At 46.9% G+C, this 24,434-nt stretch overlaps 2 protein-coding genes across 6 annotated transcripts; one reads left to right on the forward strand and one right to left on the reverse strand.

The window, feature by feature from the left end:
* Nucleotides 1-1,277: 1,277 nt before the first annotated feature.
* On the reverse strand, nt 1,278-3,822 carry ATP5MC1 (ATP synthase membrane subunit c locus 1). 2 transcript variants are annotated; one of them, XM_068418693.1, is made up of 5 exons: nt 3,689-3,822; nt 3,147-3,195; nt 2,510-2,587; nt 2,069-2,244; nt 1,278-1,502 (listed from the first exon to the last, which is right to left on the reverse strand). In XM_068418693.1, exons 1-5 carry the CDS (start codon nt 3,805-3,807, stop codon nt 1,388-1,390), a joined length of 537 nt encoding a protein of 178 aa, XP_068274794.1. In that variant the 5' UTR covers nt 3,808-3,822; the 3' UTR covers nt 1,278-1,387. The 2 variants fall into 2 exon arrangements, with proteins under 2 accessions (XP_068274794.1, XP_068274793.1); XM_068418692.1 differs by lacking the exon at nt 3,689-3,822 and adding an exon at nt 3,410-3,583.
* An 866-nt stretch (nt 3,823-4,688) lies between these two features.
* Nucleotides 4,689-16,168, forward strand: CALCOCO2 (calcium binding and coiled-coil domain 2). Of its 4 annotated transcripts, none has more exons than XM_068418608.1 (12): nt 4,689-4,759; nt 7,228-7,416; nt 7,768-7,870; nt 8,242-8,375; nt 9,091-9,216; nt 9,696-9,823; nt 9,935-10,025; nt 10,798-10,920; nt 12,796-12,891; nt 13,512-13,656; nt 14,063-14,100; nt 14,627-16,168. In XM_068418608.1, the coding sequence occupies exons 2-12, from the start codon at nt 7,237-7,239 to the stop codon at nt 14,801-14,803; spliced, it is 1,341 nt and encodes a 446-aa protein (XP_068274709.1). In that variant the 5' UTR covers nt 4,689-4,759; nt 7,228-7,236; the 3' UTR covers nt 14,804-16,168. The 4 variants fall into 4 exon arrangements, with proteins under 4 accessions (XP_068274709.1, XP_068274708.1, XP_068274712.1 ...); XM_068418607.1 differs by lacking the exon at nt 4,689-4,759 and adding an exon at nt 6,653-6,759; XM_068418610.1 differs by lacking the exon at nt 4,689-4,759 and adding an exon at nt 7,029-7,095.
* Nucleotides 16,169-24,434: the final 8,266 nt, after the last annotated feature.

The raw sequence follows: 24,434 nt of genomic DNA on the forward strand, positions 1-24,434 counted from the left end.
AGACATAGCAGGGCAGCGTTTCAGCCCGGACTGAGGCACGGCCACGGCCTCAGGCAGCACCCAAAGCCCTCCCCAGGGTGCACAGTCTCACCCCACCAGCCCCAGGAAAGAGTCAGGAAGCAGAACAGCCCGCCCAGAGTGGTGTGAGAGGGGGAAGCCCTTACCCTGGCTCACAGGACACCAGCAGCTCTGCTTCTGGCCTACAAGGACCATCTCACCCCTCCAACACCCACCAGAGCTGCCCAGAAACACTCAGTTACTTACAGTAGTAGCGCAACCACAAGTGAGCAATTTTAGTTCCAAGGTCACTGCTGCTTTACCAGAGATACAACAGAAGTTATTCACACACAGTTTCGTACATGTGAGGGAGAGTAAACGTAACTAGCTTAGACACAGCTAACTGTTGTTTTCCTGAGACAGTAAATGTTGAGTGCCTGACACACCAATAGCTACAACCTGCTGTCAACACCCAGGGAAGGTTCCCAACGCACAGTATTACTGTTGGGGTGTTACACATCATGTCCCCAGGAGCCAGCCTGGCTGCAGGTGTAGGATTCTTCCTCTTTAGTTCAGCCAGCGAGTCTCCCTTGAGTTCTTTTTTGTTTCAGAGCCACATTTCTCCAAGTCTCAGGGACAGTTTTTTAAGAGTCAAATTCTTCTCACCCCCCTTCCCCTCACAGGGTGTCCCGGCTCTTAGAAGTGAAGGAACAGAGCAGTTCCTGGACCGCATTCATACCCCCAGGGAGGTCACAACCATGCTCCAGAGGCTTTAAGAACACAGAGTAGCTGCATTAATTCAATTACCTAAAGCAGATAACCAGACAAGCTCCCCCAGTGCTCACCTTCCTTAAAGGCACAGCTGTCTTACCACAAGGTCCAAGATTCAGGTTAGATTTTAGAATTGCTCCTCCCTAGTACACTCCAATCTCTAAAACAGCTGAAGCATGTAACTGTTGGGGGAGGGGGGAAAGAAATATAACTCAGCTGTGGTCCTTTGTGTAAACTGATGCTTTGAGGAGGCACCTGAATAGTGTGACCTTGAAAACAGCTCTTTGTGAAAGAAAATTCAGACAACATCCTCTCTTATCCAGCTGACTTCACATTAGTTTTCCTCCCACCACCATTTCTTATTCCTGTTCTCCTTTATCAGTGGGTTCCCCCATACCTGGAACATTACCCTCTTCGACCAATACACCAGTTTCCCCAAGTACTTCCCCACCACTGGACCAGAACATAATAAAAAAAAATAAAGAAAGAAAAAAAAATAAAGCCACCAGTTTATTTAGAGAAATCTTTTCTTTAATTTTCAGCCTGGAACGCTCTCATGGAAGCGGACTCAAACCGCAGAGGACAGAGTGATGGAAACCGCAGCCAGGACCAGAAGTTGTCACATAGCAAAGAGGATAAGGAATGCCACCATCAAACAGAAGAGACCCATGGCCTCAGACAGGGCAAAGCCCAGGATGGCGTAGGAGAAGAGCTGCTGCTTGAGAGATGGATTCCTGTATGTTGTACAAGAAGGGGGAAACAAACCAGAGAAAGAAAGAAGAAAGAAAGATCCACAGTGAGGAAAAAAAATACCCAAACCAGAGCCCGTATCACAGAAAACCAGGATTACACCACATAAGCAACGGATTTTGGAGCACAAACCAGTTTGATGGCAGGCAGCCACTGGCTGGAGCAAGCAAGCCATTATTTTTCCCTGGTTTTAGTGACACAGACACAGTGAACCCTGAAGGCTAGTTTCACCTGCCCTGGTGGTACCAAGCAACAGTTCCCACTAACAGCTAGTGCTTCACTTCTTCTAGGGGCAGGCAGAGCTCCACAGGGCAGCTGCACTATTCCCAAGTATAGGGTGGATTCAAACAACCCAGGCGCTTTCTTATTTATTTTAATAGAATAACGGATTGTAACAACCATTTTATATTCCAAGGAGGATTGCTTCAGTGAAACGCAGTATCTGCTTATATACACTACACATGTAGAGCTGGACATATATTCCAAAGCTCTACTAAATTTAGTGCTGGGAGAAGGGAATAAATTCAAGCTAGCCTGGCATCTCACTTACCTGGCATAGCCAATGATCAAGCTGCCAAACACCGTCCCAATACCCGCTCCTGAACCAGCCACCCCGACCGTGGCAGCACCGGCACCAATAAACTTAGCAGCAGTGTCGATATCCCTGGAAACGGCACTGGTTTGGAACTGGCGGCCCGTCAGCTGTGGATGGGAAACGCCAGCTGGCTGTGGGATACAGGAGAAGAAACATGCTAGTGACACACTTTTAATCATACATATCAAAGTTTAATACAACACGATCCTCTACTCAAGGCAAAGCAAGATCAGCCAAGCTTGCTAAGCCATCACTGATCTGGGCTAGAAGCAACATCTCCGTACTAGCCATTCTCTTGATAGACAAACTTTCTCCTCCATCTCAGGAGGAACCATCACGTATCACAGGCAGCAAACACAGAAATACAGGACCCAGTTTACCACACAAGAGTCTCACCTGTACAGTCTGAGCCTCAGGCCTGCTGAAAACAGACACTGAAACTGGTCTGGCCAGAGCCCTGGGACAGCACCGGAACTGAAGCAAAACACAGACAATTAACTTCTTTAATTGGATTCACCCACACTAATCCTCAGAAAAGAGGAGATATTTTATGAAGAACAGTCTTAGAATTTTTTAAAACATCTCAAGAATGAAACAAGACTAAAAAGCATATGCAAACACAGGATACTTCTATTTTAGCCAGTTGGATTAAGTCCATGAGCAACAGTACCACAGACCACATGCTGCAACATCAGCTCAGTTATTATTATAGTTTCATTTTCTTCCTAATTCATACCTTGAAAGAAAGGGGTAATTGAGTATCTCTGTAACAACCAGTTAGCTTCTCTTTAGAGAAGCCCTTGGGCCTGCAGTCCATTGCACATCTACTAAGATGGTAGGTATCACCCTCCAGTCACCAGAGGTCACCTTGTTTCCTCTCCTTGTTAAATCCACAGTAAAAACAAACCCCACCTGACCCCACCTCAGCTGAGGGTGCCCAGGACAGCGTTTTGAACTGGGCACCACAGAGAAAGGCTTCACAATCACATATCCCCATTATTATTATACTCCTCTTAAAAAAAAGGTGACTTACCAGTGCTGGAGAGCTGAGGAGAGCCAAAGGAGTCTGCATTTTGCTTAACCTAATGCAAATAAAGAAAAAAAAAGGAATTTGTAATCCCAAGGCTACTGCCACCAGCCAACACCCCCCTCTCGGGGCTGACACACAACATGTCTGCCTGCAGCCACGTCCCCGGGCTTTCCCGAGGCTTTTCCCCATCGCCCCCAGGCACGGCTCCGGCTGCCCTCCCCCCCCGCCTAATCCTCCTTTGGGCCCCTTCCAGGGCAGACTCAGACCTGCGCATCCTTCCCCTCCCTGACTCGGTTGAACCTCCCGCCAAGGGCCAGCTGAGCCCGCCCAAGCCCCGGGGGATGCATGGGGCCAGCGGAGAGGCCGACACTTCTCGCTCCCTCCGCGGCTGCCGCCTCTCAATGAAGGGCATGGCCTGGCTGGGCGCCGTCCCCGCCGGCCGCCCCGGCACAGCGCTACCCCGCGGCCGGCGGAGCCGCTCCCCGCTGCCGGCGGCGGGGCCGCGGTGCCCGGAGCGGGGCGGTGGGGCCGGGAGCGGGGCCCACCTGCGCGGGGTCCGCTCAGGGCTGCGGCGGCGGCGGCTGTGAAGGGAGCGCGGCGCCCCCGCCCCGCTCACCTTGCCGTGTCCCCCCGCGTCCTCCGCGCTCATTGGCTGCCGCCGCATACGGCGCGCGGCATCCTGGGACAACGTCCGCTCTCCTCATTGGCTGAAACCCCGCGAGCACCTCCCTCCAACATCCGGGACAGCGCAACGGGGCGGGAGGGAGTTGTCGCTACGCGGGTCGTCATTGGTTAGTTATTCTCCCTCCGTGCTCGCTGATTGGCTGGAGGCCTGGAGGTCTTCCAGAGGACCATGAGGCCCGCGGGGCTGCTCCTGGCACCATAGAGGTTACCATAGAGGCGGGCCGGTGATAGCGGTGGGCCCAGCACAGCCGCCCGCAGCGGTGCGCCGGAGCCGCTGCACCCGCCCCAGCTCCCGCTGGGGAGTTTAAATGTTTAAACATTTAAACGTTTTCCTGTGGTTTGTTAAAGTGCCCGATCCAGCCCCAGAGCCGCTGTGCGCGCCATGGCCGAATGTGGCTGGAGCCGAGGTTTAGTGCTGCCGCCCCGGGGAGGGGCCCGGGGGAAGGAGGCCGCTGCCCGGCTGTGGTGCAGGGGCAAGGCCCAGCTCCGTCCGCCGGTACCGGCAGCCTCAGCCGCTGGGGTGAGGCGGGGAGCGGCGGACCCGCCCAAGGCCGCCGGTGTCCCGCCCACCGGGGTGACCCGGGGGAGGGGAGGGGTCGGAGGGGTCTCCGCAGGGCCGTAACCCGTTACCGGGACTTTAAACTCCCGCTTTGCTCTTATCCAACCCCCTCCCGAGCCTGGTGGCCGAGGACAACCGGCACCGGTATTCCCGGTCTCTCCCCACCCCGCAACCGGAGCGCCTGCACGGAAGGGCGGTACCGGGGCGGGGGACACTCCCGCACCGAACTACAAGTCCCAGCAGCGCGGCCGGGGCTGCCCAGGAGGCGGTATCCCGGGCGGGGCGGCACGGGGGGGGGGGGGGGGGGGCTCCGCCTTTTCCTCGTCTTCCACCGCCTCCTCAGAGACCCGGAGGTTTCCAGCCGTGCCTGTCGGTGAGTGAGGCGGGGGGCGGTGGTCACGGGGGCCCGTATATCCCTCCCGCAGTATGATGCTCCCCCCGGGGCCATAAGGGAGGCCGGGGTGGGCGGCGGCGCGGCCCCGCGGCGGCGACACTTTCACTTTCGTTTCGCGATGGCGGAGCCGGGTGTGCCCGGTCCAGGGGGGGGGGAGCAGCCCGGTCCGCTCCCCGCCCTCTGCCGGGACCCCACGCGTGGGGATGCTAACGGGAACCGGAGCCGGGACCCCCCCGTGGCACCCGGTGGCTGAGGGCTGCCCGGCGGATCCAGGCCGCGGTGTCCAACCGCGGCTGGAAGTTGGTCTCACTTGACAAAGGGGAATCCGCGTTTTTCTGCGTCTTCGGGGAGCTGCAGGTTAATGAACGACGAAAACAGCAACAGCGAAAGAAAAGGAAACACCCCGAAAGTCCCCGGAGAGAGGCTGGGCCGCGGACGCCGGAGGAAGTGTTATTTATTCCGCCTTGCTCTGCGTGAGCTGTAACGGTACCTCATGAGCTCGGCCCCGGGCTGGGACTGCTCATTACCACCGTGAAGGTGTGGCTGTCCCCGTCCCCGTCCCCTCGGGCGGCAGCAGCCTCGCAGGGGCTCCTCTGCCATCGCTAGTGATGTAGGAGCTGCGTAGGAGCTGTTCGTGTAGCAAAAATCTGAACATTAATAAAATGTTCTCCCCCCTCTACTTCCTGTCATCTTTTCCTGGAAGTGAACTGCAGACTCTGCCCTCAGCGCGCTCTGCACAGCCTCTGTGTTTGTCTTCCTTCAAGATCACCAGTATTTTCACCAAAACCATCAGCATTGTTTTGCTTCGTCCAGGCACCGACTCTTCATTTTCTTTGCAAGTTACTTTTAACCCCTGTGGCAACAAGGGCTTGTGTCCTGTCCTGAAGCGATGCACTAACAGGATTAAAGTGCTGTCCTTAGATTTATTTTTTCTTTTTTCTGGTGGCTGTCAAGAGGTCCCTGCCGTTCAGGAACTGCAAATCATAAAGGCACATCAGGGTTGGAAAGATTGACATCAACCAGATAAAGACTGAGGCTTAGATGAACCACACGCCATTTCCTGCGCTGTACTGAGAGAACTAAAACTGAAATCGCAGCCGTGGATGTCCTGGAGGATTGTGCCACATCCGTGTCCGGGGTCTGCCCTGCATTCTGCTTCCAGCAGGAGGAATTCTCCATCCTCCCAAGGCAGCCTGTGTCGGTGCAGTTACCACTGCTCTTCCCAGCTGTGGAAACCTTTTCCTTTCCAAGCACAGCCCCGCAATCGCCATCTGAACTTCTGCCTGCTTTTTAGGCTGTTCTTTGGCACAGAATACAGACAATCTCCTTCTGGGTGATGCCAATAACAAAAAAAGGCAGGGTTCCAGGGAGTTCATTTCCACGTGAAACTTCTGGATTGGAGATGACCTGAAACGCTCCAGTGGGATGGTTGTTTGTGATGAACTTTCCCTCCATTCCGAGGTCAATCCTCGCTCGCTGCTGCTGTCACTAACATCAGCTGAGAAGGCTTTGGATTCTTGGAATTGAATTATCCGGGATTGGTGGCAGGGTTTACTCCGCAGTAATCTGCCCCTTGACAGATTGCCAGGGCTGAAGCCTGGCTGCCTGTGAGACGTAGTGGCAAAAGAGGGTGATTTAATGTTCTGTTTCCAGCTCCTGGCGGTTTGGATACTGTTTCGATCGACGCACCCACTACAGATTTATGTTGTCGTGCATAACGTTGTGTGATTTGTAGCGTCACAACACCCTGCAAAGTTTTCTGCACAGATAACTCATGCAAAAGCTTTAATTATTCGTTGACCCTGCTGTCATGCAACATATTCATTTTGATACTGAGAATCATCTTGCAGTTTCAGCGTAGCGGTCACGAGTAGCAAGGCTATAAGAGCCTCATGACACAGGCTTGCAAGGCAGAACTACGACGACCTGCCTAACCAGGTTCTCCTCTGTTCTCTTCCATGGGAGCTGAGCTTAGCAAGGTACCTCTCTTCCCTTGGAGCCAGGAAGCTGAAAGCTGCTGTATTTGCAAGTCAAGTTATGGCGTTGGATTTGAATGCAGAAAGCGAGGAGGCTGTTGAGTTTGCTTGTCACCAGCGTGAGCGTGTCTTGTGTGTCTCAGCCTGGGAAGGTGGAGTGTGTTAGGGCTGGGACTGCACGAGTCTTGGAGCTCCTGGCATGACACATTGTAAGCTGCTATTTTTGTCTTGTACTGTCGGAGCATTTCACTGATGCTTGCAAGCTGCCGTGGATGTAGGAGCAGCCTGGCCTCGCGGCAGGGACTCCACTGAGCTCGTGTGCCTTGCTGAGAAACCCTGGTGTGTGTGTAGGGGGTTTGGGACCTCACAGCTACGTCATTCCCAAGCCATGCCTCTTCATACCCTTCACGGGCACAACTATGTTGGCAGCATCTGAAGATGAGATAATCCCCTTCTTCTTTCCTCTTGTAGACTTCCACAATGGATGAGACCTCAGACGAGCCTCCCACCTCTGCCGTCCTCTTAGACAACTGCCACTTCTCCCAGGTTGTCTTTAACAATGTGGAGAAGTTTTATGTTCCCGGAGGAGACGTAACCTGTTATTATACCCTCACACAGAACATCATTCCTCGCGGGAAGGACTGGGTGGGCATCTTCCGGGTAAGTGAATACTGTGAAACCAGATATGCTAAGTACAAGAAAGCAGCAGCAGGCAGTAACAAATAGCTTGGGCTTTGCTAGAACAGGCTTGGGGAATTTATTTCAGTAATGGCCTTGTGTAATGGGACGTCTTTATTGTGCCAAGGGACACAGTGCCAGACCTGTTGTGACCTGAACAGCTTCAGGGCTAATCAAACACTGATTATCCTTTCATATATAGATCACTACTCTTAGAAGTCAGGATATCAATGCAAAAATCCTCCCAGGAACTGATCTATGTGGAAATACAGTCCCATTACCACAGGATACACATGAACTATGTGATGCCACATAACAATTTTGCTGTTGCAGGTGGGATGGAAAACAACGCGGGAATATTACACGTTCATGTGGGCTCCCCTGCCCAGTGATGTCCACAGTGACACCGCGGTGCGACAACAGATCCAGTTCAAAGGTGAGCGGGGAGCTTGGGTCACTCAGGGGATGTATGTGCATGTGCACACACAGGCACACATGCACAGACTCCCACTTTGCTGCCACCAGTAAGCACTACATTTGGAATTACAGAATATCTGTAGGACCACACTTTGGGAGACTTATTTGAAATCCCATAATAAATCACAAAATTTCGAATCTGCTGAACTCGGCCATCCTGACTGAGTGATATTGTGTTCTTATCCCTGGCACAAGGAACTACTAACCGTGCAGGAACAACACTGAACTAGGATATCTCAGTTTTTTAAGGTCTCGCTTTCTGTGCTATATACTTAAGAGACTTGAATAATTAGAAGCTGCATATGACGGGGTTGTTGTGTTTGTCCAAAGCTTACTACCTACCGAAAGATGATGAATACTACCAATTCTGCTACGTCGACCAGGATGGTGTGGTCCGTGGAGCCAGCGTGCCTTTCCAGTTCAGAGCAGAGACTGAGGATGATATCCTGGTGGTTACCACACAGGTATGTGTCCTCTCCTCCCCTGCTTTTTTCTACCTCTGCTTTTATTGGCACTGCTCACAGAGTGATCCAGTAAATCGGATGCCAAGCTAGAGCTCAGCAGACTTGGATTCTATTCTTGGCTTTGCTATTGATGTCACACACATTTGGGCAGACTTTGTTTCTCTACCTGCCGTTTATCACGTGGATTGTGAGCTCTTTGTAATGGGGAGTGACTTAATACCCAGTGTTTCAGGGCATTTTGAATATTTTTAAATGAAAATGTCATTTTCATGGAAACAGCCTGCCTTTAGATGGGAGTGAGAGCATGCACATGGACAATAATTGAGGTGCTGTGAAGCCAAGCACTCTTATTTTGCAGTGTCTTATGTCCAGCCCTTTTATTAATGACTACACTGCACACATGGACCTAATCTAACAACCTGCAAAAAGCCACAATCCTCTGCCTCTGCTGACTTCTGCGGACACAGAAGGCATTGAGCATCTTAAAGATCAGGGGTAGCATGTGCTCAGTATTCAAGAATTGGGTTGATAGTCAGCTTTGGACACACTGGGGAGAGCGAAGTAGCAGTCTGGTCTGTGCTAGTAGTGAAAGCACAGGGAGGTACACGGTGTTCCCTTTTGCAGAGCTCGTCTGTCTTTGCTCTTTGCACTGTGCTATCTGGAATGCAGCTTTTCAGTGCTTCTGTTATGACCCAAGAGCTTTGTTGCTTGCCAGGGAGAAGTGGAAGAGATTGAACTACAAAACAAAAATTTGCATAAAGAAAATGAGGAGCTGAAAGCAAGCTGTGCAAGTCTCCAGAAACAAAACATCGATCTGCAGGAGGAGGTCAACAAGACACAGGTAAAAAAGTTAATATATTAAGTCAGAAGCTTTAAGTCTGAAAGATGAAGAGGGACTGAGTCAGGTCTTGTTCCACTGTGTGCTTCCAGGAGAAGATTAAAGAGGTTTCTCACCACATAATCTGTTTAGTCCTTTATCAAATCGTACAACACCTCTGCTGTGATAAGAACAATAATGATGAACAAGAGGCATCAGCAGACACCAAAGTCAGGAACATATGGGAAGTGGAGTGTTCAAAAAAGTTTTGTAGGCTGTCCTGAAATCACGTTATCATTATCTTTTCCTCCTTCAGTTTTGCTCAGGACTTAATATAAATGAAACAGGGTCTCAAAGAGTAGTCAGGATGCAAAGGAGAGATTTTCCGTCTTCAGATGGGCTGCCTGGAAATGTTGCATTTGAGGGATTTTGCAGTTCCAGTGCAGACCAGGACTATTGCTTGGGTCCCATTTACCTCTTATCGACCTCACTGTGATTTTCAGGAGCTGCAGAATAGTTTAGAGTCTCTAAGGAGCAACACAGAGAAACTGGAGCTGGAGCTGAGTTCCCTGAAAAAGGAAAATAAACATCTAAAGGAGCGGGATGACTGCAGAGAGGCAGAACTGCACCAGTAAGTGTATTTACAGCATATCTCAAAACAGGGTTTCATGTAAGCACCTTGTCTTTATGGATTAAATTCCCATCTGTGAAAGCATGGTGTGTTTTGATTTGTTCTGAGTAGACTCAAAGAGCAAATTCAGAATGTGACCTCTGACAAGGAACGCCTGGAAACCAGACTGAAAACAGCCCTGGATCACATGGACCAGCTGCAGGTAGCAAACACGTAGCTGCCCTCTTCTGCTTTGCTTTGCCTCTGACAGAGAACTGAGCAATCTTGAGCAAATACGTGGTGTATGAGTTTCTTCTTTGATTACATGGGTTCTTTAGGAAAATGTCAACCTTTGGTATGATTTGACCTTCAGGAAACCTCAAGAAGTCCGTGTTCTGGAAGGAAGGGTAGAGGGGGATGTGCTAAGAGAAACTGTAATGATTTTCTTCCCTAAAAACATCCCCTTTGCACACTCATTAAGTTGACCAAAATCAGACTGTTGTTTTACCTCCTGCTAGCTAAGGATCCAGGCAGAAAACACTTCTGTTTTGGAAAACATTCTAAAATTAGGTTCAGTACTTGGATGAAAACAAGACTTCTAGCTGGGAGGTACATGATGGGAGAAGGTAGACTGAAAATAGCTTGGTTGTTAGGTCTGGGACATGGGAGACCCAGAACGATGAGCTAACCATCTGGCTATAGAGTCTCTGTTTTTGTTCTCTGACTTCCCAGACTATAAGTGTCATGTTGAAACTTAGAAAGCCCCTCAGAGAATATATCAATGAATACTGTGTTCTGATGGAATACGTCAGCTCCAGTATATCCCCATGTAACCATTCTCAGTTTCTACAAAGGTTTTAATGGAAAAATGTTTGCAGAAAAAAAAATGTAAGAAGCCATGGGTTCTGGAGCTTTGCTTTCTGCAGCAAAAGGTGCCTCTGCTCCTCACTCAGATGTTCGATTTTCACTTTCTGCCCACCCTTCTTTCTCCCCAGTCTCAAGTGTTGAATTATGAGAAAGAAGTAGAAAACCTGTCTCATGTGGACCATGACAAGACAGAGCAGCTTGAAAGTTTAAAGGAAGAGAATCGCCAGTTACGCATGACTAGAACTCCACAGGTAAAGCCTTCCCTGAGTATCACGGTGCTTGGGGGAGCCAGGGCAGAGAGGCTGAGGCATCCTCAGCAATGAGCAGGTACAAATGTTGCTCAATCTTATGGGAATCTAGGGGATTCTGTGGCAGAAAATGTCCATGGTGGCATGGGTGTCCACATAGGTGGTTCTGTGGACACACCATCTGACAGATTCTTATAGTATACGTATATTCTTATAGTATACACATATGTTTTAGTTTTGGAAGAAAAGCCTGGATAACTAGACATTGTAATTCTGATTCTGTGTAGCAGGAAAATTCCGTCTCTGTCTTGGATCTCTTTTGAGTCAGCTCAAGGGATAAAGTAAATCAGTGGGAATTCAAGACTGATGTTTGGCTGGTTATAAATCATTGCACCTAAGCAAAACTGTTTCAGGGCTGGGACTTGTGGGTAGATAAAACAAGTTACCCTAAATCTGCCCAGACTATATGCTGTTAATTTTACCTCCAAGAGGAACCTGACTAGTAATTGGTGTGAGGCAGTAACTTTGCTGGTCTCTCTGTTGATGTTTTCGTCTCTTTCTCATGTTTAATATCTCAAATTTAGCATTTAATAATCAATAAAATAGATGCAGTATGCTCAGAATGCACCAAAATAAGATGTAAACAATACAAAGTGTCTGGTCTGTAGTTTGGTGCTCTGCCCCATATCCTTCTCCCATACCCCTTTGCAGCTCTGCTTGTGAAAATCTGGGATTTCTGTGCAGAAAGAGCAAAACAAGGAGCTTGAACATTGCATGGAAAACTTGAAGGGGACGAAGGCCAAACCCTCACTTTGTCTGTCCCACTGTCTGCAGAATGAGCAGGCACCCAGCATTTCTGCAGGTGCAGCTGGGGAGATGGTCCCAGAGCTCTGCTGTTGTGTTGTGTGGAACCTGCTGGTACCTGTGCAGGGGAGCTGAGCGTCACTGGCAGCGCTGTTTTCCACCTTCTTTCGATTTGCAGAACCATCACAATTTCCCTGTGATGTTGCAGATGACTCTCTGTATAACAAATCTAAGTTTATGGACAAAAGGCCTGCTTTGCTTAGGTAACTTCTGCAGACCTTTTAGAAGCAATCCACAAACCTCAGCAGTGGACATCACCCCTTGAAGGAATGTGAAGGATATAAAGGAAAAGGGCAGCATGCTGTGGCATTTCTTTCACTGAAGAAACCATCATTGGCAACAGCTGAGGCCATTGCATCATCTTTAGCCTGTTGCCCTGAGTGACCTTCTAAAGGCGCTTCTCTCTCTGTATGTGCTACTCAGGGAGCTTTTGGAGGCTCTACTCTGACCTTGGCACTGAAAATTAGATGCCTAAAATAGATGATGTGATTACCTCTGCTGTGATGCCAAATGTTCAGGATTCTTAGAGTGATACTTGGAGAATGACTGCAGAATCCCTAAGTACTCTAGCTTATCTAATTTACTGATTTAATTCAAGAGTCAGCTACAAGATTAATTCCTAAGGATGTGCTGGCTATCCACCATCAATGCAAGTCTCACAGCACCAGGAAACCTGGCAGACTTGGATAGCTCTCACCTGCCAGGGTGGATTTTTCAGCTGTATGAGTTCTTTTTCTTTAGCCTCCCTCTTTGTTTGACATGTCGTATGTCCCCTTCGGAGGTCATGTGTCACCTCGCATGTTGTAATGAAAATACAGAGCGTGAGTGGTGACAGAGAGATATCCTAGGTGAAAAACTATGAAATGGTAAGACTCACATTGAAGGTGAAGGGTTATGTGTTGGTAATAAATGCAGCATGAGGCAGCTAGTATATGGCAGCTCTGGTGCTTGGAGCTGTCATCATTTTAGTTGCCAGTTTCCCATGATTTACCAAATAACACTCTTCCTTCATAGCAACAAAACCGCGGCTTAATGAAAGAACTCGAGGAGCAGAAGTGTTTGTTTCAGATTCTGCAGGCAAAAAAGAATGAAGCTGATGAGGAAAATCGGGTGAGAACTTGGCACAACTCCCTCACCTTTCTTCTGTATTGAATATGACACCAATCTCTCAGTCTAGTGTTCAGTTCCATTAACCCCTCTACCAAACATGTCATTAATTGTGCCTGCACGTGGACCATCACCTAAAGCCAGGCTGCCACGCTGTCTGCTGGCACATACAAATGACCATGTGCAGTATGTTACTGCCACAACTGTAAAGCCTAAGAGGAAGGGTCCAAAAACTCCTAATGTTAGCTTAATTCTGACACCACTGAAATGAATGGACTTACTCGCTTAAATGGACAAAGCCTTTTTGTCCAGTCTAAACAATGACTGCTCAGTTTTGTTCCTTACTCTGCATGACTTGAGGATAAGTCTTCTGTCTTTTAAAGTGTGTTACTCTATTGTGATCGTCTTGTCTGCCTTTCTGAGCAGGCCACAGAATAGAGCCTTGCACTTCCTCGGCTCACTTTCCCATTCAGTCAAGCAGGACTAACACTGAGCTACCTAGAAGAAGTTCAGAGCAATTTTGATTCTGAAATAAGAGGATCTGTTAGTGCAAGGTATGACTTTTCTCTGAAATGGTCTCCTGAGCTTCTGGAAATTCATTCTGCCCTTCTGTCCCTTTGCAGAAACTAAGGGAAGAGAATGACAGACTCCTGAGGCATCTCTCACAGGCTAGAGAGGTTTCTTCTTCCTTCTCTGTTGTTTCACCAGCACAAGCTCCAATTCCAGCTCCTGAAGTAGGAGGCCTTCTGTTTGGAAATCCATATTGTGGTGAGATTCCTTGGCTTTCTGTCTGAAACCGCAAATGCACGGCAGTTAAGAGTCTCAGCAAATTATCCTCCCTCTCGAATTGAATGCTTCAGAAAAAACATTATTAGCTGCACCTCTGTGCAGCTTTGCATGTGTGCAGATGACTTGGCAGCTGCAAAATGCTGCCAGGTGTTAAGAGTTGACTTAAGTGATCAGCTGTCTCTTCATTTTCTGCCAAGAGAGACAACGATTAACTAGTTTATTCAGCTGTGAGACAGCTACTTCTGTGGCTTGTGTCCAGTTTCCATAGTCCTAAATATAGAGGTTTAGATTCTGAGCCACATCCTCATGTTTCAAGAATTACCAGTTATCAGCACATTACATTGTTAATTATTTTGTTGTGGCTAAATTTAACTTCTTCTTCCAGCTGCAGGAGCAAACCTGGGGGCAGGAGCTGCAGACTTAGTAAGTAAAGTGGACACAACTGGACATGAATTTGTGGTTTATGGACATAAATTAGTGGTTTGAAATAAAAAGCTCCATGTTCAGCTCTGGAGCCAATTATCTACTTACTGGTTTAGTCCTGGTAAGATAGAGGACAACAAAATGGAGCCACATATGCTTAACGTGTAGTTAAAAATTAATGTTATGTGTGTTAAGGAAGAGAAAGGAAACTCTGTTGACCTTAATCTTTAAGGACCATCTCTTGGCAGCATCTAATGTCAGAACGAGCAGCATGCAGCTGCTAAATACCTTATTTCATGTTGGAGACATGGACGTGTGCTATGTAGGATGGAAAGTTAAGAGTACCTCTCAGAAGCTCTTGACTCTTAAGTGCTATTTAGCGAAGCCTGGAGTTTGAAACCTGAGAGTATTAGAAGTCAGAAAGACGTGTTCAAAAGTGGTAATATCCGACTACTAAACTTTTCTTTTTCTTCTCTTTGAATATGATTTTTAAACTGACTGTATTTGCATTTGCTTTGTACTTCAGGCTTCTATAAGGAGGTGCCCCATGTGTGATGAAGTATTTCCTGAAGATATTGAAACAAGTCAGTATGAGGCCCATGTGCAGAGCCACCTCCTGGAGTGCCCACTCTGCAGTGAGACCTTCGAAAAGTCCAACAAGCAGGTGTTTGATGACCATATTTTTTGTCATGGCCTGGAATAATTCAGAATTCACATATGCTCAGTAGAATAGGTGGCAGAGGCCACAGTATAGAATAGACCAAAGTCACTGTATAGGTTTGGTTCATGCTAATAAGATCACCCAGATAAGACTGACTATGCCACTTGTACTGTAATTCTGAGCTTTCTGTTCCATGCAGCACATGACCAGCACATAAACCAGGTCAAACATCCACATCCTGAAACTGAATCACTGTCATCAAATTTAAGTCTTCTGTCTTGGATCAAGTATATATGCTTGTTAAACGAGTTATAAATCTATAATTAGTAATTTAGTTGAATGTGGTACCAGTTCTTTAGAAGAGACATTGGCCATGTAACTGTTCATCCAGGCAGGGATCTGAGCGATGGGATGCAGTACAGCAGTTTTCTGTACTTGACTGATACATCTCCATTATAACGGATTTTTTCTTTACTATAGCACTGTGGTTGCTAACCAAAGACTAGAAACATTGTCTAATCTTTTAGGATCACACCTTCAGTCCTGCTCAGCTTTTGGAATGCAGAATTAATTATGAATAAGTTAAAAAGTCTAAATAAAAATACATCTCTTCTTTCACCATCAGTTGTAAAGCAAGTGAAAGAGACATTTCTAAAGAGACCTAATATCTGTTTGCACATCAGAAGGTTTAGGGCTCTCCTTCCAGCACAGTAGGCAATACGCCTTATTCTAGGGTGAGGCACATGTAGTTTTCTTCATCCATCTCAGGATGAGGAAAACCTGAAATTTCTGAAATGGGGAAGGTCGGTGTGGTGTGGAGCCCACAGGAAAGCAGTAACTGAGCTGTCTCGGCAGCACAGAGGATAAATAGCCTCTCGGTCAGAAACTGGGCATCCTCATTTAAAGGCAATTATTAATTTGGATTATTTCTCTTTTATGTTTCTAAACCTTCTTGATTTAACAAGAGCCTGTTCTCAAACCAAAACATTTTGTGAATCAAAACTAAGTGCCTTGGGATATTACAATGCTTTGTGCGCAGATTATCCAGTCACTATTTTTATTTCTGCTTCAGGATTTTCACTTTGTGACTAACAGTTCTTTTTTTCCATGCAGACAGAAATGGGGAAAGGTTTATTATCCAGCTGTATTAGACTGTGTTTCCTGCTGAATATCTGAAGCAATAGAAAATCCTGAGAAGTTTACGTAGAGTTTTAAGAATATTTAGAGTAACAAAGACTTCAAAATGTTTTACTGTTTTGATTCTACACAAACTTTTTATCAGTCTAGGTTTAAATAGAGTATTTCTGTCTTGAGATGTACTATGCTGGTAAGCATTATTTAAAAAACCTGTAACAGAAAATAACCACAAAGAAAAATAAAAGCTATACAAAGAAAATATTTGAAAAATATGTCTATGTCTGTTCATTCTTAAATAGATTGGAGGAATTGATGGGGTCTTAAGGGAGCTATTTGCAGGCTTTCAATTACTTTCTGAAGCTTCTGTCTAACAAAGTACCTAAGCATGTCTCTGAATAACTTTTAGCATGCAATGTGGTACCCTTATGGGTAGTGAGACTGTTCCTGTTTATCAGAAAGTACATATTTAACGGGCTGATCCTTGCTGGCTCCTCGCAGCATGGGAATGTATCATGAAGGCCAAAGGATAGTATGGGATGACGAGAAGAAATCAGGAAAGTAAAATGAGCAGTATGGGGTGTATTTGTTTATATCTGTTCCCAGCAGTGCTGATCTAAAAACCTGGAGCAGGCTGAATTTCTGCTGTGTCATAGGAACATCCAGCATATCAATACCTTTTTCCCAAGACTAGGAGAAAAAGCTGAAAACCTCCTCACCCTAGACAATAAATTATTATTTTTAAAAGTACTTGGTATTGTACATGTTTTGACATTATCGATTACTGTAGTGTATCTCAACATTCCTGGCATAGCTTTATCCTATTTTTGACAATCAAGCATTCCATCAAAATGAGGCTCATTTTTAACTGAACACTTGTTTCCTCAGGAAAAGTCCCATTGTTTTTCAAGAAAATGCTTTTCCCCCCCAACCTTTTCTCATGCGTCCTCATTCTAACCTACATTTTTCTCCTTTTACTGCTTTGCATCTTGACAGCAGCAGGTCAAATGTGGAGAGACACAAAAGCAATTTTTATTAAAACCCTGGTAGTTGACTCAAATGCCAGTTATCAAACCTCTTTCCTTTCTACGCTGTTGCTAGTACTGGCTTTAGCAGCTCATAGCCTAAACCCAGACCCAGTCACCTGGGGTTACAGTTATGTCACGATGCTATCTATGTCCTTCAGCTACCGGTGCCAAGTGCTGGTGCCCCCGAATTGTCTCTCCATCCCTTTATGCTATCGTTTTCCACTTGCCTGTTCCCATCATCTCAGAGCCTGTTTTGAGGTGCCAGCCCTGGGACACAGGCAGCAAGCGGGTGACCGGCAGAGGGGGTCAGACTGCAATAAATCTCGTGAGGATCCTGGCTTTTGGAAGTATTTTAAGGTATGTATGTCATTTGTTTTCTGTAATAATGACACAGGTTCAGACTCCCAGCCATATACTTCGGCCCGATGCAGGTCATACCTTCCCTATCCTGGGCAGCCAGGGACCAATTTACCCCTAAGCACAAATTACATCATATATTTTCTGACCAAGTTTTCATTTTGCCTGTAATTTACAGCATTATTTATGTTACTGCTGCATTTAGCCTTTGGAATCATAAGAGGTTTCAATCCTATCTCAATTTTATGGTTTAATACAGAAGTAGCTCAAATGGCTGATAATTAGATATAGTTATACTTTGGACGAGATCCAATATTACATTGATATGTGTTGGATAAGGACCTGGAAATAAATTTTCAAAAGGGACAGTAGGGGTTTGGCACAATTTATACCCAAACTCATGTAGCATCTGAATGGGCATTCCTTAGAAACGGAGCTAAAAGGAAGAAGTCATACTTTGTGGGCCAAATCTCTGTGGATATCTTTAAACCGTTACAGGGCTTACCAGTTCGGTCCAGCTTAGGAACTGGCCCAGTTTGTTTTCCATGAGCAATCGCTGCTCTGATGCAGCGTAGTATTTTCTGTTCCCTCGTCCAGGCAAACCCGCTCAGCCTCAGAGAGCTCTTCTCCCTTTCCTTGTTCCTTTTGCTTCTCCCTCATTTTTGTCAGACCCTTTGCCTTCCTTTTCCAAGAAGTTGGGTCTTCCCTTGGGCTTTCTCTCCCATTCCCACAGAGTATATTGTGGATATATCTGTCCCTGTCCATGGCACATCATTTTCCAGCTAACAGGTATGTTTCTCTTTCCTCCACCCATTCTCCTCCTGGTTCCTCTTCATCTATCTGTGTCTTCTTTCCTCTTCCTGCAGAACAATTTGGACCTTCAGCATCATGTGTCTCCTCTAAAATCACAGTGCTGAGGTTCGGGGTGCGGATAAGGGGGAGGCAGAGGCATGGAGCACTGTCCATCTGGCAGCGCTGCAGTCTGGGATCGCTGCTGCTGCTTCTCTTCGCTTCACCTTAATGAGGCTCCCGTGGAGACCAGAAGCTGAAAGGAAATAAAAAATTCCTGACAAAAGGAGTGTAAATAGACAAGAAGCAGGTGAACAAAGGAGGAAAAGGAAAGCCGGGTACAAGGCAGCAATTGAGTGGTTATACTCGGTAATCAACTTGTCAGTTTGATTTTAAGACACAGCAGAAGAGATCGATAATTCTTTACAGCATCATAATGCACATCTAGAGTTTAAAGTGTTTTGATCATCAAAGCCTTTATTTCAGGGATTAGTCTTGTTCTTAGTAAGTGGAGGTGCTTCTGTACTTGGTGTGTCAATGATGGGAAGGGAACGAGAGCAGAGAAGGGAATGGTGGAAAAAAATGTTCTAAAATGACACTTAGACAGACTGGCACACTGGCTTAGGTGAGACAGCTCAGAAAAATCTGGGGAAGGAAATGCTCACAGGCCCCTGTCAGATTGAAAAATGAAAATGCTGCGCAGAGGGGTTTTTGTTGTGCTGTGGAGAACCAGACTGACCTACTCCTGCTTGCACAGGAGTCAATGAGTCCCTTTACCTCTAGGGCACTCGTACAAATACAGAGTGCTTGGTGGGTATATAACGGCACGAAATCCAAACGCTGCCATTTATCACCCTCTTTGTACTGACTTAAATCACTACGTGAAATGCAGCGAAGAATCGAACCTTTATTGTTTTGTTGGTGAAAGGATTGGGTCCCAGAATTACATCAGTTGTTTTCTCTAAACAGCTATTAGCCTCCTCCATTATACTAACAGGACTGGTTTCCATCCTCTGCCTCATTTATTCCAAACCAGCATTATTGAAGTGAATGGGGTCTAGGCCCTGGATATTAGAAGAGCTGTTCGTCTACTCATAAATTACAAGTTGTCAAGGATTTTAATGGAAACCCTTGGAGTGCTGTAAATCTGTGCAGTTCTGCCTGCATCCCCTCCCTCATTTCCATCACAATATCACTCCAGTGGGACTGCAGCTTGCAGCATGTGCCAGGCAGCCTAGATTGGAAGGAGGGGAAAAAAAAAAAAAAGCACTGGAGATGGGGTGGGGGATTCAGAACAGTTGGTACTGCGGAAGCATCTGCTGGGTGGCCGGTTTCGGAGTCACCTGGCCTATTCAGTGTGGCGAGGGGAAAGGGTTATTCATCCAGGGGGACTGGAGAGGGGAATAACAGAACCAGGGATGCTTGTGGAATAAAGACGGATGTATTGCGGTTTACATTTCGCTCCGTTGGTCTGTGAAGCAGTAAATCTCGGCAAGAAGAGGGTTTTGTTAGATTTTGATCACAATTTAAGTGGTAGAGCTAGTGCAGTGGCACTGCATAGGCTGTCTCTTGCTGTTAGGCACACAGGACTTTCCTTTTCAGGATGAATTTTATTAACCTTCCTAGTCAGTTCAAACTATCTTTAGGAAAAATTTAACACCACGTCCTGATCCAGACAGCAATGGTGCTGTAGTTCACTGGATCTGGCCAGAAACTGGGTTACTACAAGGTATGCCCCTTGTCCTGCACTTAGTTATCCCCCAAATATCTGTAGCTCAGCTGCCTCCTCAGGTCATAGCACCCTGCTGCATACAACACTGATGCCATCAAGGAAGGAACTTGAGCTCACTCATCTCTTCTCTGTTGGATGTATGATATTAAGGAATATATTATGATTGGCACAGCCATGCCTGTGCCCATCCCACTCACAAAGCAACAAGACTGCACAGGGCCCTATTTAAGAGATCACGTGGACTCTCTGCCCTCTGAGGTGCCAGAGCTCATTAAAATTTGTACGCAAGGTCAGTTTAGACTTAAATGTAGGCTTACGCCCTGGCTTACCATGTAATATAAACAAAAAATTACATTGGTGACAAAGCTTCTACTAGCTTCCGAGTGCCCAGGGCTCATAGTCATATATAATTACTAGTCTGGCACTGAGAGTGTAAAATACAGCAAAGTCATCAGCAACAAGATCCTAAATTACTTTAAATACAGCTCCTTTCACATTACAACCTCACACGATGAACACTGAAGAAGTAGGCCTTATGGGACTTAGGTTCTACATAACATAATTAAATATTACCCCTACGTTACAGACAGGGAAACAGTTATGCAGACATGAAGGAATTTGGCCAAAGTGACTCAGAAAATTTGTAGCATAATCCCCCTTTCCCTCGCCAGATTTAACATTCATTTCATGAAAAGCTGAACAGCACCAGAAGTGAGCCAGGACGGAGAAAAAATGGATGGCTGCCAAAAAGGATTGATGCCCTTCAGACTCCAGGGAGTTTTTAACCCTTCCCAATGGTTTTCCCAGCCTGAAAAACCTGGTGGGGTTCATCAGGCTCTACTTCTCCTCTACTGAGCCACAAGAGATTCGCCAGCGGGAGCAGCTGCTTCGAGAGTGAGTTGATAACTCAAGCCCTGAGGCACTTACATCTGTACATCTCGTCCCCTGCCTGCTTCCCTTCCCCAGTAACAGGATGAGACTAGAATATTGCATGTGCTTTTATAACGTGTATTCCTGCGGGGCCTTGGTCATGATTACGGCATCTAAATGCAACCAGAAAGAAACAGTGACAATGAAAAAGACAAAAAAAGGTGGTCAGCCTGAAGATTCTGAACATTTTTTACACTGAATTTGTTTCTATTTAATAATCCGTTGCAGTTTCGTGAGCCATACAGTGTAGTTAATTCCTTTTTTAATAAGTTATAATATTTTTGAGAGCAGCTGCTGCACATGTTATGTAGTACAGCTGAGAGCGCCATATGGATTTTTAATTCCTAAGAGTTATTACTTGGTTGTAGCAGTATATATGAACCCACGCTTGCCTTAATGAAGTCATTAGACTTGACAATCCTTCCTTAAAGAGAGCTATTGTTAGGAGAGATCTGATCCAAAACGAAGGAAAGGTTTGGGAGAGGGGCTCGTCACTACACGAACCAGAGAACATCAGGGGTTTTTTTAGGCAGCTCAGTGTTTTTTACACCTTCAGGAAGTTCCTTCTCTGTGAGTATAAGATAATTTTAATGACTTGTGTTCTGTCTTTTCAGAACTATACCTAGAATGCGTGCCTTGAGATGTTATTGTTGCTTTCTACTGGCGGGGGTTTTAACAAATGAGGCAAAATGGGGACACTCAAACTTTCTTGCAAGCTACCTACTAGAGTGCCCCTCTGCTCTTAAAGGAATAAATCTTATAAGAATACTCAGAGTTACAATCCTAACACATATTTTGGAAGAGACATTAACTTTGAAAGAGATATTAAATCATATTTCTCATTGAACTTCTCTAAGACAACCCCTAAACGTGAGATTCTTGCGCTTTATTCTAAAACATGTGGCCCAATGAGAGAGAGAAGACAGACTGTCACTACAGGGATCCTGAACAAAAATTTCTTTAGTCCCAGTAAAGGTTCCAATCCTGTGTTTACAAGCAGCAGAAGAGAAAAACACACTGCTTTAATGTAGAAGCTATATATAACTATATATCACCTGGATGCATCATATTGAGTATGCTACAGATTGCACAAATAAATCTGAGGAGCTCACCAGATATTTAATTCTATAGAAAATGTTGGAAAACTCTTAACCTTACAGCACATATCAGGATTGTAAAATTTAAAATGAATTCTAGTAAATCTGCTGCTGGCTGCCATGGAAATGGAGCAGGTTAGTTTAAAGGAATCGGGATCACAAAAAAAAAAAAAAGAAAATGGAACCCAAGCTTTTTTGTGTGTGTCGAACAATTAGCTCAGAACCTGCTCCATTTTTAGCCATCTCAGCCTGTTTCCATGGCAGCAGGAACTGAATTCATACAAGTGTTGCAAATTCGGGAGGTAAATGGTGCGACCCATTGTGTCAGCAGCACCAACAGACTTTAGAGTCTAATTTCAGCTTTCCAAAGCTGGTAATTTTGTTATTATTTATTTAGGATTATTATTTTTGCGCTGTTTTAATCACTTAAGACAAGGTTGCCCTAGGATCTGTGCACGACTGTTAGCTCAGAGTCAGGGCAGCATGGACAGAGCCAGCGCAGGCCGATCCTCAAACTTTTGGCTGTTTAAAACTGAGTCCTGAAACCCCATCCAGACAACCAGCCGCGTAGGGTCTCACGATGAGGTTTGTTGCCTCACAAAGGGAAGATCCTGTATGCCCATTGCTGCTTAGGGACCAACACTTGGCTCTGTCAAGGCCTTTGCTACGTTCAGTCACTTGTTGTGGGCCTCACACCCACTCGCCTCCCTCTTTCCGGCCCCCCAAAATCATACACAAAAGGAAGCTGAAAGCAGAGCCCTCCGCTGCCAGCCCTCCACACGCAGCCTGCCCGCACAAGGGGAGCAGGGCTCGGAGGTGGGGGGCAGGATCCCGCCCGGCCATGAGGAGAGGGGACAAACCCTGTCACAAACCCCTTCCCGCCCTCACAGAGCCCCGCCTCAGGCAACGCCTCCCAGAACCCCCTGCGCGGCCCTGGCGCCCGTCGTGAATATTCAAATCACCCGCGTCCTCACAGCTGTGATTGGCTGTGGCCGTTCAAATGAAGCCACGCCTCTCCTGACGAGGCGGGGCCGTTAGCGGACGTTGGTTTGGGGGCGGGAAAGGAGGCTGGAATGCGCATGTGCAGCTCCGGCGCGCGCCCGTGACGCCAGCGCGTCCTCTGGTTGCCGTAACAACACCTCCCCCCGCCCCTTGCTGTTTTTATCCAATCAGAGACCCTCGTGGCCGCTCGGCCCAATGGAGCGGCAATGTGTTAACAAAGGGGCGGGGCCTAAGAGGGCGTTATGCGGCTCGTTTTGCCCAATCAGAAGGCGGGAAAGGGCGGGGGTCTGCTCCCCTCAGCCGTCAGGTCGCGGCGGGTTTTACCTCAGCGGCTCCCCGGGGCGGGACGGGGGTCGCGCTGCCTGGCAGCCCCGCGGAGGCACCTGCCCTCCCGGCTCGGCCCTGCCGGGGCCTCCGTGTAGGTCGGGGGGGCACGTCCGGTCCCGCGGGGTGCGAGCTCCCCTTGCTGCAAGCTCAGCGGGGCCTGCGGGCCTGCTGAGGGCGGCTATGGGCGATGGCGGCCTCTGTAAAGGCGCTCCGGGCAGTCAGTTCCTGCCTGGGGGAGCCTCCCGCTGGTGTTGAGTTAATGGCAGGTCCTGTGTGACAAGTGCAGGGATGAAACCTGGGAAAAAAGTGCCTCAAAAGTTGCGCTGTAGCCATAGATGGTCTGTTGGGTTGTAGAGCGTGCTCCTGGCACAAGGATGGAGTGTTGGGAAAGCGTTTGTGTCATCTCTTGGATGGGGAAGCCAAAATAATTGTGTAGTCGATTCCTAAAGGAGCAGTAAATTTACATTTGCACAGGGGTCACAGCATTATTTTAACATAGCACTTGAATTGTTAGAAATCAAAAGTTTTAGCGTCCCCACGCCTTGTTTTGCGCAAAGCTTGGCAGCCTGTCTCAGAATTCCCCCGTTGATGCAGTTGACTTCAGACTGGGCTACCAGTCATCAGTCAGAGTATTTCTTTATTGGCCCCAGAGTGTCCCCTGTTGTTCTAACACTTGCTCTTTGTGAGTATGTGCTATCCCTAATGTTTAATCTTTCTGAAGTACTAGCTTGTGATCGTTATACATATTTCTCTCATAATGACTGAAGTTAGGCAAGAAGTCAAAACTTAATATGTCTGTGAGCTCTTGCCAGTATTTTCTGGATTCGTGCCTTGGGAGAAGAACACGAAGAAGCACTGTGAATGGCTCCGCTCGCAATCCAAATAAAGCATTATTCAGAGTTGTATTCCAGGAATCTTTGTTTTTCACCACTCGTCAGAAATATCAATGGAACTGTTTGTTCTAGCAGTTATTGCTAGCTAGTATAAAGCTTCTGAAACAGTAAGAAATTGTTGGTTTGTTTAGCAGTAATTTATGACTAATTGCCCAGATTATCATCTAAAGCAGGCATTTTGTAAATAATACATCCACAGTGAGCAAAAGCAATCCACCTTGATTGATTGCTGAGGTCTAATTGAACTGCGATTCTTCATCTCCCTCTGAGCCAAAATAGAGAGTTTGAAATTACAGATCTTCATTCTCTTGAAGCTGCTTCTGCTCTGCGACGCAGTGCAGGGAGCTGCTAGCAGGTATGGCTTTTGGGGAGCTAGAGATAATG

Source organism: Nyctibius grandis, chromosome 26 (genome assembly GCF_013368605.1).
Source record: "Nyctibius grandis isolate bNycGra1 chromosome 26, bNycGra1.pri, whole genome shotgun sequence".
Lineage (NCBI taxonomy): Eukaryota > Metazoa > Chordata > Aves > Nyctibiiformes > Nyctibiidae > Nyctibius > Nyctibius grandis.

Excerpts from the sequence above, each read along its gene's own strand:
- ATP5MC1 (XM_068418692.1), bottom strand. The coding sequence starts at position 3,555 with ATGCCCTTCATTGAGAGGCGGCAGCCGCGGAGGGAGCGAGAAGTGTCG. Across the intron at positions 3,196-3,409 it reads GGGAGGGGAAGGATGCGCAG|GTTAAGCAAAATGCAGACTC; the intron begins GTCTGAGTCTGC and ends TATTTGCATTAG. Across the intron at positions 2,245-2,509 it reads CTGAGGCTCAGACTGTACAG|CCAGCTGGCGTTTCCCATCC; the intron begins GTGAGACTCTTG and ends TGTATCCCACAG.
- CALCOCO2 (XM_068418607.1), top strand. The coding sequence starts at position 6,739 with ATGGGAGCTGAGCTTAGCAAG. Across the intron at positions 7,417-7,767 it reads ACTGGGTGGGCATCTTCCGG|GTGGGATGGAAAACAACGCG; the intron begins GTAAGTGAATAC and ends TTGCTGTTGCAG. Across the intron at positions 10,026-10,797 it reads ATCACATGGACCAGCTGCAG|TCTCAAGTGTTGAATTATGA; the intron begins GTAGCAAACACG and ends CTTTCTCCCCAG.